General features: G+C 41.9%; 1 protein-coding gene across 1 annotated transcript in view; it reads right to left on the reverse strand.

The window, feature by feature from the left end:
* DIAPH1 (diaphanous related formin 1) overlaps positions 1-13,202 on the reverse strand; it is a 2,838,381-nt gene that overhangs the window by 355,676 nt on the left and 2,469,503 nt on the right. The window contains exon 23 of the mRNA XM_044069079.1: positions 11,839-11,963. Within this exon, the coding sequence (XP_043925014.1) occupies positions 11,839-11,963 (125 nt within the window). The remainder of the gene's footprint in view (positions 1-11,838; positions 11,964-13,202) is intronic.

A 13,202-nucleotide genomic window follows, 5' to 3' on the forward strand; every position in this document is an offset into this window, starting at 1 on the left:
TCAGGAAGGCCATGTGAGGTTCCTGAGTTTGTGAGGGTGGCCTGTAACATGCTACAATTTGTAGAGCAGTCTTGCCTATGGTTAATTGCACCTGGATGGTCTCCGATGCATCGGCCCTTGCCACCAGTCTTGAGGTGTGGGTGTCTTTGATGAATATGCATACCCCCCCTCCTTTCTTGGATTTGTCGGGTTTTTGGGGCGGAACGCATGATAAGAGGTAAAACCTGATAGTGCTGGGGTGCTCTCAGGAGCCTTGAACCAGGTTTCTGTCACTGCACAGACATCGATGTTCTCCATACTGAGAAGGGCCTCGAGTGCGTGCATTTTGAGATTTAGACTTCTGGCATTGAGCAGCATTACCCTTAGTTTTTTTCCTTTTTGTGTTCTAGGGTGGTAGGTTTAGAATTTGAGCCTTGCCTAAAAAGGCACTATGGGGTGGCAAGAGCCTTTGCCAATATCCGAATCCCAGGGTGACAGGTGCAAGCCGTCCCTTGAAGCAGCGTGGCTTGTCCAGCATGTCATCCCAGGCAGACAGACATTGGATCCCCTTTGAATGACACCAGAGTTTAAGCCAATTGTTAAAGCTGATCATCTTATCTCTGTATTGTGGCATCATTCTTGGTGAAGGTAGGATACTGCTCAAAGTCAGGGTCATACCTGCCTGGGCTACATAATCAGAGAGCTCCTCAATGTCTCTTTTCATGTAGTCCAAGGAGGTACGTCTCAGGTCGTTTACACCAGCGTGGACAATGACTGAGTCGTATTTGTACCTGCTGTTGAGAGACCTGAGTGCTTGCATTATGTGGCGGATTCTAGCGCCCGACAGGCAGCTTACTGTGACCTTCTCCTTACTCAGTCTGGTGAGCGGGACGTCAGTGTGTCTGACTATGGAGTCACCAATGACTAGTGTGTCTGGCATTGTGTTTGGCCTTAAGGGCTGTGACTGTTTGACACTCTGACTGTGAGGTCTATGTGTTGCAGGTGTTGTGTTCTGAGGTGGTGGTTGTTTGGGTGTCTGCTTTGGTGGCCTCTGCTGTTTTGGTAGATTTTTGATCAGAGCCGAGTATGTCTTTGTGTGTTTATGTGTATGATTTGAGGTTGTGATGGTACTATGTGAGACTGGGTCTATAGTGTGTGTGGTAACCTTCTCCTCCTGACTGGTCTTGCCAGTCCTATGTTGAGAGAGCTCAGCCTCCAGTTTGGCCGTATAGTTGCATCTCTCGCATGTATTTGTGTTTTGTGGGAGGAGGAGAGGGTTGTCTGTGTACATGAGGCAATTGTAACATTGCCTCAATATTCCCAGGTTCACCAGCTGAGCAGGAGAGGACACTAGCAACTGATCCCTCGACATGCTAGAAGGACTAGACAAAAAACTTTAAAAGAGAATCCGGGACGTGGTGACCGAGAAATGGGGGTTTGCCTTTTGGGGTGCTATCTATAAGAGTGCCGTATCAAGGTAATAAGTACTGTAGGAGCAAGTGCTAGGTTTAACAGATAGAGAAAAGTCTACTTGGAGTCAAGTAGAGATGATCTTTTAGGTATTAGAGAAAGTGCTAGTAACAGGGATGCTTAAAGGTAAGATTGAAAAGAATGCACTCTGCAGTGTGCACTAGAGAAGTTAGATATGAAAGTAGGTAACTTGAGTTTTACCTGTTTAAAAAGTTAAGGTTTAGTGGAGAGTTACTATTTTTAAAACAGTAAGATGGACTGAAAGGGGTGGTTACTTTTGTATTTTGGTGCTATGAAATACTGTAGGATGGCCAATAAATTTAAATAATTGAAGGGGTGGGATTTCAAAAGTGATGGTTTTGTGATTACTCACATAAGCCAGTGAAAGTAGAGAGAAATGAGATATATGGTCAGATTAACATAAGAGGCGGGCAACTAGAAAGACAGTGGTATTTAACAAGGCAACTTAAATGGGTGGGAGGGAGGGAAAAAAATTCTGCCTGACTCAGAACAGAGAGAGCTGTGGTCTCTTTTGAAGTTTTAATATGCTGTTAGAACAGAATGCAAGCAAAACACAAGATAAAGAAAACAAACTACAGTATTCAAAATATAGAAAGGCAATACAGAAATACAAAAAATAACAGCAAACTAACCTTTCCTTCACAGCAAAGTGTAGCAGAGTCTGGAAGAGCCTTTCTGGTAAAGAAAGGAGTGTACTATGACAAAACACAATGCAAGCTTTGCAATGTTTCAGTGGTGTAGACGTAGTAAAAGCAAGCCTGCACAGCCTAAGAGTACTCCTACAGACTTCCTAAAGCAGGAGGCTGCTTGTCAAATTAACTGCAAGCTTGAGAAAAACATTCTCTAAAGCAGATAAAACAGAAAAAGATATGCAGATTGAGAAATGTCCAGCTGTAGCAAATCATACATTTACAGAGCAAAAGGAATTTCATTCTGACCCAAATGAAAAAATGTATTTCATTTTAAAGTGTCTGAAAAAGAAAGAAGTTATGGACAGAAAACTGAAGCAACACTTTACTAAGTCAACCTTAAATTCCTGCTCTTCTAAATTTGTGAGTAAGAAAGTGAGGAAACACATTTTTTACATTTCTGAAAAAGAAATGGGAACAATAAAAACAGATTAATTCCATAGCAAATATTCCTTGTTCACAGAAATAAAATCAGTAGAAGTCACATTTTTCTTTTTCTTTTCTTGGGAGACTCCCTGGAAAAGGATCGACCCAAATCTAGCACACTTTCACGGGGCTAAGGCTCTCTTTCCTGACTGTGCGGTATTTCACTAGCCCCTTCCTTCAAGACCAACAAGACTGTTTCTCCATTTCCTGCAGAGTGCATTCTTATAGATTCATAGATTAGTACTAGACTAACTGCTTTTGTGGGCCATTTTAGGCCTAGTCAATTACCGCAGGCGAGAATCAAATCCTGCATGTTGTGTCTGTAAGGTAAACACCTTAACCATTATGCCAACCTCCCACCCAGCTGCAGAGGATGTGGCTATCCCCTAGTGAGTGGGGGGGAGCTGAGCAGTCTGAGGAATCAGGACCAGCACTGCATGGTCACTTAACAGTGGCTGAGGCATAACACCCAAAGACTTGCTGAGTACTTTTCTTCAGCTTGTGGAAACGAGAAAAAAACTGTGGAGACTGGTAAATGCTGCACAGGTTCAGCCAAGACTGAAGCAATAAAGAGAGGTAATGCAGCCTGAAACGTGTGGCAAACCTTTTCATAGGTTCATAGGTAGATACTAGGCTATCTGCCCTAGGGCATTTATAAGCCTAGCCAGAGTGTATTTGGCTTCTGCCTCCCTATTAGATTAGCCTACTGTGCACCTCTATTAAGTAGGTCACAGAAGGTACCCTTTTAAGATTAGTTTACTTTGCCTCTGCCTAGCAGGGACACAGGAGAGATCCCAGGGGTGAATTTGCAATTTCCCATCCACGCGTCCAAATTTCGCTTGAAGAGGGTCAGCGAGGGGCTATGTCTAACATGAATTGGGATTCTATTCCAGAGTGAGGGGAGCCTCTGGGAAATTAATCTGTCCCTCCAGCATGTTATATTTATTTTTGTGCTGAGGTTTAGGTCCCTGGAGCGTGTAGCTCTAAGGGACTTGGATTTTTTGATGTGGAGCATGTCCATTAATTCTGGGTTTGACATGGCTTTGTACGTCAGGCATAGATCGCCTCTGAGTAGGCAGTAAGCAACTGAGTACAGCTGGAGTTTCTTTAGTCGAGCTGCATAGGACATCTGTTTGTAGCCCATGATCCTCTTGGTGAGATACTTTTGGGGTCTCTCCAGTTGCTGCAGGTGTCGGGTAAGGTACATCCCAAAAGGGGCATTGTATTCAATTATGGGCCTGACGAGTGACGAGTAGAGGGGCACAATGACCACTCGATCTAGATGCGAACCCTTTCATGATAAGGTCGGTTATATAGAAGGTCTTTCTAACCACTTTGGCAACGTGATTATCAAAGGAGAGATTACTACCGACGTTGGTCCCCAAATCTCTAATTACTTCTTCCATACTTAATGGATTACCACCTATGTGGTAATTTGTGGGCACCTTGTTTTTCCTAAAGGGGATGACTATGCACTTTTTAGCATTTAGCTTGAGGCCGTGGCTCTGGCACCAAGCATCCGTCTCTGTGAGACCCTTTTGGAGGATGCTTGTGTCAGCTGGAGATTCGATTATGGCCCCCAGTTTGCAGTCATCTGCGAACTTTGTCAGCCATAATCCCCCCGTGTTAGCCTGAACCTCAGAAAAGTATATACCGAACAAGAGAGGTCCCAGAACTGAGCCCTGTGGGATGCCACTTGTAACTGGTTTGGATTCGGACATGGCACCTGTGATTCTAACCATGTGGGTTCTATCTCTGAGCCAGTTTGAAACCCATCTTGTGATATAGGGGTTGATATTTAAGCTGGTAAGCTTATTTATGATGCCCGAGTGGAGTATTGTGTCAAAGGCTTTTGCGAGGTCCAGGTAGGCTGTGTGGACTACCTTGCCCTCATCTATGGCTTTGGTAACTGTTTCAAAGAAATCAACTAGGTTTAAGAGGCAAGATCTGCCCTTAACAAAGCCGAATTGGGTAGGGTCCAGTGTCTGGAGGCTCCCAATGTCTTTGTTTATGAGTTCCATGATAATACGCTCCATAGCTTTACAGACCAGACTAGTCAGGCTTATGGGGCGATAGTTTCCGGGGTCCGTTGTGGCACCACCTTTGTGGAGTGGGACCACTGTAGCTGTACGCCATTCTTTGGGTACATATCCTGTAGTAAGGCTAAGTTTGAACAGTGACAATGTGAGGGTTCAGTTCTTCTTGGAGCTCATGTAAGACACAGCCTGGGACACCGTCCGGTCCCATAGATGCTGTGTTTTTTGGAGAGGGCAGCTTTCACGTGTGCATCTGTGATGTCAGGGAGGTTACATTCAGTTGGGATAGGTGTTTGCTCCTTTGGGGGAGGAAGGGGGGGAGAAGTTTGCGCTGAATCTGTCTGCCAGGATGTTGGCTATGTCCGTAGGTTCGGTATATTTTGTACCGTTATGCAACAATTCAGAGCATATCTGGGAGTTTCCGCCCATGTTCCTGACATAACTAAAGAAGGCCTTATGATTATCTTTAGTGTCTAGGGCAATTTTTCTTTCAAAACTGGCCTTTGATGATTTTATGAGGGATCGAAGTTTCTTGCTAATACTGATCAGAGATGCCTTCCCTTTTTGGGATTTTGCTCTGTCATGTAGTAGCTTCTTCTTTCTGTTGTATAGCTTATTTATGGCCGGGGTCCACCAGACAGGTCTCCTGTTTTTGGAGGAGTGAGTCTTGGTTTTATTTGGGATAGCACAATCCATGCATTCCTGCAGGTGCTCACAGAATGCATTTGTAAAGGATTCTGCGGATTGGGCTGTATTATCCTGTGGCCCAGGGGCATTGAAGGATTCCACCTCAGTCTTGAGAAGTGCAAAGTTGGCTTTTGAGAAATTCTTTACAGTGATTTCCTTGGCTGGGGTTGGGGACGGGATATGGATGTCCAGGGAAATTTGTTTATGGTCTGATCTTACCAATGAGGGGTTTACCTCTGGTGTGGAACATAGAGTCCCCATGTTGGTGATGACCAGGTCCAATATGTTTTTCCCTCTTGTGGGAGTGGTGACCAGTTCCATTGCGATAGAGTTTACAAATTCAAGGAACCATTGGGTGAGGGTGTTTAGGCTTGAGTAGTTTTCCCAGTCAATGTTTGGGTAGTTGAAGTCACCCAATAACATAGTGTTTGGAGATACCTTCATATTCTCCAGTGTTCTCAGGAATGCCAAGTGGGGTTCCTGTAATAGGGAGGGTGTTCTGTAGCAGGCTACAAACTGAAAGGCAGTTCTGCCTGCTGTTAGTTGTACATGGATGGTTTCCGATGCTTCGTGCAGTGCCACTAACCTGGAGGTGTACGTATCTTTGATGAATATAGATGCTCCACCTCCTTTTGTGCTCTTGTCCGAGTTTTGGGGCCGAAACGCATGGTATGAGTTATAACCTGGTAGTGCTGGGGTGCTCTCAGGAGCCTTGAACCAGGTTTCTGTTACTGCACAGACATCGACTTTCTCCATACTGAGGAGAGTCTCGAGTGCGTGCATCTTGAGGTTTAGACTTCTGGCATTGAGTAGCATTACCTTTAGTTTTTTTATCTTTGGGTTGTCTATAGAAGTGGGTTTGTCCTTTGAGCCTTGCCTAAAAAAGGCACTATGGGGGTGGCAAGAGCCTTGGCCAGTATACGAAAGCCTAAGGGTGACAGGTGCAAGCCGTCCCTAGCGAAGCAACGTGGCTTGTCGAGCATGTCATCCCAGGCTGACAGACACTGGATCCCCTTTGAATGACACCAATACTTTAGCCAATTGTTGAAACTGATCATTTTGTCTTTATACTGTGGCATCATTCTTGGTGAGGGCAAGATGCTACTCAAGGTCAGGGTCATACCAGCCTGGGCTACATGGTCAGAGAGCTCCTCATGTAGTCCAGGGAGGTACGTCTCAGGTCATTCACACCAGCATGGACAATGACGGAGTCATACTTGTACTTGCTTTGGAGTGACCTGAGTGCTTGTGTTTGTTATGTGGCGGATCCTGGCACCCGACAGGCAGCTTACAGTGACCTTCTTGTTCAGTCTGGTGAGCAGGACGTCAGTGTGCCGGACAACAGAGTCCCCTATAACAAGTGTATTTGGTGTGTTGTTTGGCCTTAAGGGCTGTGACTGTGAGGCACACTGATTTTGTGAGATATGTGATTTGTGGGTATTGTTGAGGGGTGGCTGTTGCTTGGATATCTGCTTAGGAGGTCTTTGCTGTTTAGGCAGATTTTTATTTAGAGCCTCTGAGTATGTTTTTGTGTGTTTATGTGTTGGGTATGCAGATGCAATAGGTCTGTGTGAGACTGGATTTGTGGTGTGGCTGGTTACCTTTTCCTCCTGACTGACTGTGCCAGTCTTGGGTTGAGAGAGCTCTGCCTCCAGTTTGGCTGTGTAACTGCATCTCTCACATGTATTACAGTTTGTTGGAAGGAGGAGAGGGTTGTCTGTATACATAAGGCAATTGTAACATTGCCTCAAAATTACCAGATTCACCAGCTGGACTGGAGAGTAACCTTCAAACTGACCCTTGGACATACCAGATTAGTATAGGGAACTGTTTTTTTACTGATCAGATTAGGGAAGGGAACTGATTTTTCACTTGATCAGGAAGGACCAATCGGGAGTCTAATCCTTATGAGAAGTCAAAGAGGGTGTAGTGCTTTAGTTAGTTAGTGTTTCCTTATAAGAGCTGAGCAAGTGTGGAGCTTTAGAAAGAGAATAGAGTGATTACTTTGAGAGTTCGAACAGGGAAAAAGTGAAAAGCAGACTTTGTGGAGCCTGGAATAGTTTAAACCTATTTAGGCGGAGCTGCCTGACGCTGCTCAGTGCGCAAAAGTGTGCAAAAAGAGAGTTGTAGGGTTTTAAGAGAGCTCAAGGAGTTTAGAACTGACCCAAAATGGCCAATAAAACTACAGCTTTTAGGTAGTAACCACTCCTCCAGGGAAAGGCAGGCTGTTCAGTGTTAACCACTCCCACTGGTGAACACAGAGACTTCCCTTTAGCCCAAGCAAGCACTGGCCTTTTAGAAACTTCCAAACAGTTCAGAACAGCAAATCTGTAACTGAACTTTCTTAACTTTCAGAAAGTGGGAAAAAAGCAAGATTTTCTTTTTTCTTTTTGTTGTGGTTTAAAGGTAACAGAGATACACAAGCAGCAAAATAATCACAACAGTACAATAAATGACCCCACACTTGAGTGCTAGGCCAAAATCAGGTAAAATGCAGTTTTTAGAGAAAAAAAAATGATTTTACATTAAGTGCAACACAGGAAATGCAGTAAACAGGCTCTAGATGTGTTCCAAGTACTGTTACAGATATAAACTTTAGCAAGCCAGAAAATGCCAAAAAGTAGGCGGCAAAGCAGTAAAACTTAACAAAAATCAGAAGAAAATACTTAAAATCACAAAAGTGGCTCCTTTTCTTCTCTCAGTGTTTTCTGCCCTTGATAGGTGCTTCAGCAACAACTAACAAGCCTGAAAAGATGCCAAAACCACGAGGCAGCCTGGTTTTAAGCCAAAAAGTGGCTTTGATGTAAGAAAACCACTGACAGTTCCCACAAGCAAAATATCCTGCCACAAAGCATAAAACCCACGAAAACTGTAGGAAGAAAAGTCAAAAATTAAATATCTTGAAGTTTTTTCACTGAGGCATTCACACAAAAAACCTCTCCTGACAAGAAGTAACAGAGCAATAACTATACATTTCCTAGAAAAAGCAATATCTGACAAAAAATCACAAACTTCCCTCAAAAACTAAAGTTGTTGATGATTTTCCCCTGAAGGGGACTTATCTACACAGCCTTGAAGTATTCCTAACCAACCGACAATTCCACAAAGCCCAGTGAAGGAGAGCGCATCAAGGGCAAAAAAGCTCTTAAGTCTCTGCCACTCTTTTTCTGGGAGCTACTGAAAGAATGTGTGGAGGGTGTCCTTAAGCTTTGAAAAGCTGCCCATGGAAAGGGGTAGGACTCATACAGCTTAAGCTGCTGCAACAATGATTTAGTGTTGAATATCTTTAATTCAAGGTACAGCAGACAAATGCAAAAACAGTTGAAGATGTTCAGTTCAGGGAACTGGGAACAAAATGGTCACATCTGATGAGAGAGTTTTCATTTACAGATGTCTTGAGGATATAAACAGTGTTCTCAAAATCTAGTTTAATATCTGACTTTTTTTTTATTAATAACAAAAGAGCCCAACAATGAAGCCCAGTGCCACTCTACCAGCATTCTGTGTGGTGCCTAAAAGCACTGATGATGTTTAGATACACCACATAAAGAGGGTTGCAGTTATCCACCTCAGGGGTGACCCACAAAACAAAATTATGACATGTGAATGCCTCTTACCACTGACCAATGTGCACTGAAGAACTCTACCATATCTGCCATGTAGAGTCCCTGCCATGTCCTTTTCTACAAAGAAGGGACACTAAAAACCTTATAATTTCCTGGCCTCTGCCTAGAGACACTTTACAGATAAAACAATACACTGTCATCAACCTTCAATCTTGCAGCTCATTCCAGTTTCTTAGTACACACCAGACATAGTGTTGCCAATGATTCAGTAATAAGCACAGCAAACTCTTTACAGGTTGGGATGCAGTTCATCTGAAGCATGTGCCTTCTTGACGTTAAGACTCATGTTTCCTCTTTATTTTCACCAGTAACTGTTCAGTGCATCTGTTCATTCCCATGTATACTAGTTCCACCTTCCAATTAAATCACTTATTTGCATAACTACTTTTAAGCAGAAATTTTCTCCATCAGCTACAGCTTTTCATTTGGACTCCCCCTTCCCTCAGTAACAACCCCTTGCCGGCAATTTCTCCTGCAGGCACAATAATAAAAGTATACTTCACCCCCCTTTTCATCTTCTACAAGACTACACTGGTACACCATCTTAGTGTTAATGCTTTTGGGGGCCATACATGTCTTTTCTCATCCTGTTCTCTGTTATTCTACAAGCATTCCTACTTCACTGATAAACCATCCTCTCTCTGTTTATCTAGGATGTATACGTCATCTTAGAGCATTAACTTTGCCTGCTGACGTATAACTTCATTAAGTTTTCATTCCTACCTTAATGATGACCAGCAGCCTGTTTTCAGTTCCTGCTACTGCGCCTTATTTATTGGACTCCCTGATCCCCAAAATGAGTGTCTCAAAAGGCTTTGCTTTGAGTTTACTGACATTTCAAGCCAACTATGGAAATACATGACAATGCCAAAGAAACAAGCTGTAACTTCTAAAAGCTATTATACTCCATTAATAAAGAAAACACCACTGGACAAATGGCAAATCCCTAGGGACAGTGATTACATTACTTTATTACAAATAGGTATCCATGTTAAAAATGCTGGCAAAAACATCAAACTGCTGCCACCAGCATTATTTTTAAATTACAATACCCTGCTATTAATAATAATAAAATAACAACTGCCCCACCCCAGCAACTGCCATATGTCTAGTGCTGCAACTTTAATCAGGTTAAGCCATTTCTGCATATCTTCAAATTGTGGTCAAACTGAATGCTCTGTAACAGCAGTGGTGGGCATCTTGTTTTTTACCTACAGAGAGTCTTGATATACTTTGCCAGCCATAAACACTGATAGCTAAATCTTTGATGATGAGAACAGTCAGTTTCACAGAAACCACTTAAAATCCAGCCAAAAAAAGTACTGAATGCATTTATACTGGGAAGACCACTCAAATGCCAGAAAAAAATAGCAGACTAGAAACATGATTGGGTGGGGACCAAAAGCTTTGATTGTAATTCAATTTCTGCTTCATGCAGCAAAAAGAAACATATGCAGATGCCTTCACTTTATAAGTGACAAGAGTACCATGATAACACTGGTGAGCGCTATTCAGTAGGACTGCTGACAGACCTGCTGCTGGATGTACACACCTACAGTGGAGGTAGTCATATAAAATAGAGCTGATGTAAGGCATACCACAAAGCAATGTAAGCCACATTCCCAGAGATCATTTCTTGAATTAATAGAAATTTTACATACTTCTGTCCTCTTTAAAAATGACTGTATATAGTGCTTCCATACTTACAAGAAGGAACTACATGCTTCTATTAATACTTCAAACCAGGCTTTTTTATAGTGCCACGCAGGGTGAGCTACTGAATCTAATAAGGCCTCTCTTTTTCTCTTGGAGACTTTCTGTTCCTTGTGTCTGTTGATCATCAAACTCCTTTAATCCACTCACCCATCTGCTCCCACTGACCTTCGGGGTGACATCGTAGTGGAAGATGGGCCATTATTTGGGCACACATAAAGGCTGGTTGTTTGGTCTACATACTGGTTTCAGAAGCATTCAGAATGTGCAGACTCCTACAGTGCCACCCACATGGTACACATGATTCTGTGCACCGGCTGACTGCGGGTATTGTGCTACACACAACTTGCTGGATGCATACTTTTCAACTTGACGGCTGCTTGCTGTGTCTCATGTCCACTAGGAACCAGTCAGACAGCAGACTGGGCTACCTTCCTTCCCTTACACTGGCCATCAGCCACTCACTCATACCTTGCACTCTCTCGCAGTGTTCAGGAAGTTAATCAACCCTGGGTCACCTGGGTCTTTTCTCTGTCCAACACAGCTATCACAGGACCACTCCTGACTTGTTGCATACCTTTCTTTGTCTGAATATGTGTCAAAATATGTCCACCTGCACTTCCCACTGAATGTTTTAATATTGGTTTATAAAATTTTACTCTGAGAGTGGTTCTATCACTATAAATTATGTTACTTTGGTCATAAGTGATAGAGGCAACATATCTTTTTTTTTCACAAATTAAATGGCAAAGCTGTGAGTAGATTATGAAAAGCTAAAATGTAAATGCATTTTTTTATATGTGTACAAAAACGTGAATTTTATACTTAAAGACTTGCATGTTAAGCTTTGTTTATATATGTAAACTTTATAGTCTTACTATGCATTAATATTTGCCATGTAAAACTTGCATACTATGTTATCACTTGTCATGTATAGCTTTTCACCCTGGGCCTCCTCCGAAAAGTGGTTCTCATGCCCAATTGGACAATTCCTGTTAACAAATGCAAAAAAATAACAAACAAGTCTGCACAAAATAAGTACAATACCAGGTTTTGGAAAAAAAAATCTTTCAACTTTCACACAAACATACACATTAGAAACAAAGTAAGTGGAGGGAAGTTCAGAAACATTTCTTGACTTGACATCTTTGTCTGGTTTCTTAATGACAGAATAAGTTGTTGAAAGGATATTGTCATTTTCTCCACAAATTTGTCCTTTTCGTCAGTTGGTGGAGGGAAATTTTCAATGTCCTTTTCAAGGGTAGAAATCTGTTTCTTCATTTGTTCTAGATTCTTCTGTAGAGTTTCTGCTGAAACTATGTTAAAATTAAAAGGAAAATTAAATATAAATACAGAAACGCAAAATATTCTAAGTAGTGATTATGATTATTTTCATAACAAAAGTAGCTAGATTATCTGTAAAGGGCATAACTGGCTATGGCCCATTGCCCTGCTCTTCCCTTCCACCTAACTCAAAATGTATTTACATTTAATGTACGCATACTTAATATACACCCTGCCAACAAAAGCTTGCTAAACTGCCAACATCCCTACCATGTGAATGAGAAGTATAGCGTAGGTTTAGGAAGTGGTACTTCTTCACAGCTCTTCTGAAACGTTAATCTCGCCACTACAGCTTAATTTACTCAGTACACATTATGAGCTCATTCCACTGCTTCGACAAGACTTGCTTCTACAAGACAAACTTATTTTATTTTGACTTTATATTTGTTTATGGGGTGGTATACTGATCACAACTGGCAATTTGTAGGTACTCCCTAGATGAAATTTTTATTTATTGCTTTTGTTTACTGGGAAAGTCCGAATGGGCACAATTCCCACTTTCAGCAGAGACCCAGGCAGAAATGTTCCATTTTACAAAATAAGTAGAAGGTAGTTATGCAAGATTTACATACTAAATGTACATAAATACATACATTAGTAATGATATGACAGTTAATCAAAAATAATGAACGTATATAGAAATGTAATGATGACAGTTAATGAAAACATGACAAATGAAGAATACAGTAAAATATTAGCTAATATCAAGCTTATAAGAGAGTCTAGTTACTTTCAAATGGAATCAGACGAAAATGGATAAGGAGTAGGAGGCAGTGAATTAATTACAGGATGAAGATGGCTACAAATTATGAATATATACTGAGGAAGTCCAGGAAAAAAAGGAGATAAAGATAGCAGTGGAGAGGGGTACAGATTGCGAAGTAGTAGCTGTATTATAAAGAAGAAAAAAGAACAGGGAGGCAACAAGCTGTACATATTAAAAACAAAACAAAAAAAGTAACAATATACAACAAAACCTGTGCAGTAGCAATTAGGAGACAAGTGTATATTTTACAATTCACCTGATTATATTTCAGGTTTACACCATGGTGGAGATGTTGTGGGGTAATGAGAGTCAGGGCACGGTATGGTGGGGGAATCAGGAGGTGCTAGTAGTTGAACAGAGTAATACTAGAGGTCTAGATGCCCTTATGTGATGTGGCCTGCTAGGGATATATGGGGTAGGTGATGGCAGCCACCCATATAGTCAT

Source organism: Protopterus annectens, chromosome 4.part0, assembly GCF_019279795.1.
Source record: "Protopterus annectens isolate FY-2018-M chromosome 4.part0, PAN1.0, whole genome shotgun sequence".
Lineage (NCBI taxonomy): Eukaryota > Metazoa > Chordata > Ceratodontiformes > Protopteridae > Protopterus > Protopterus annectens.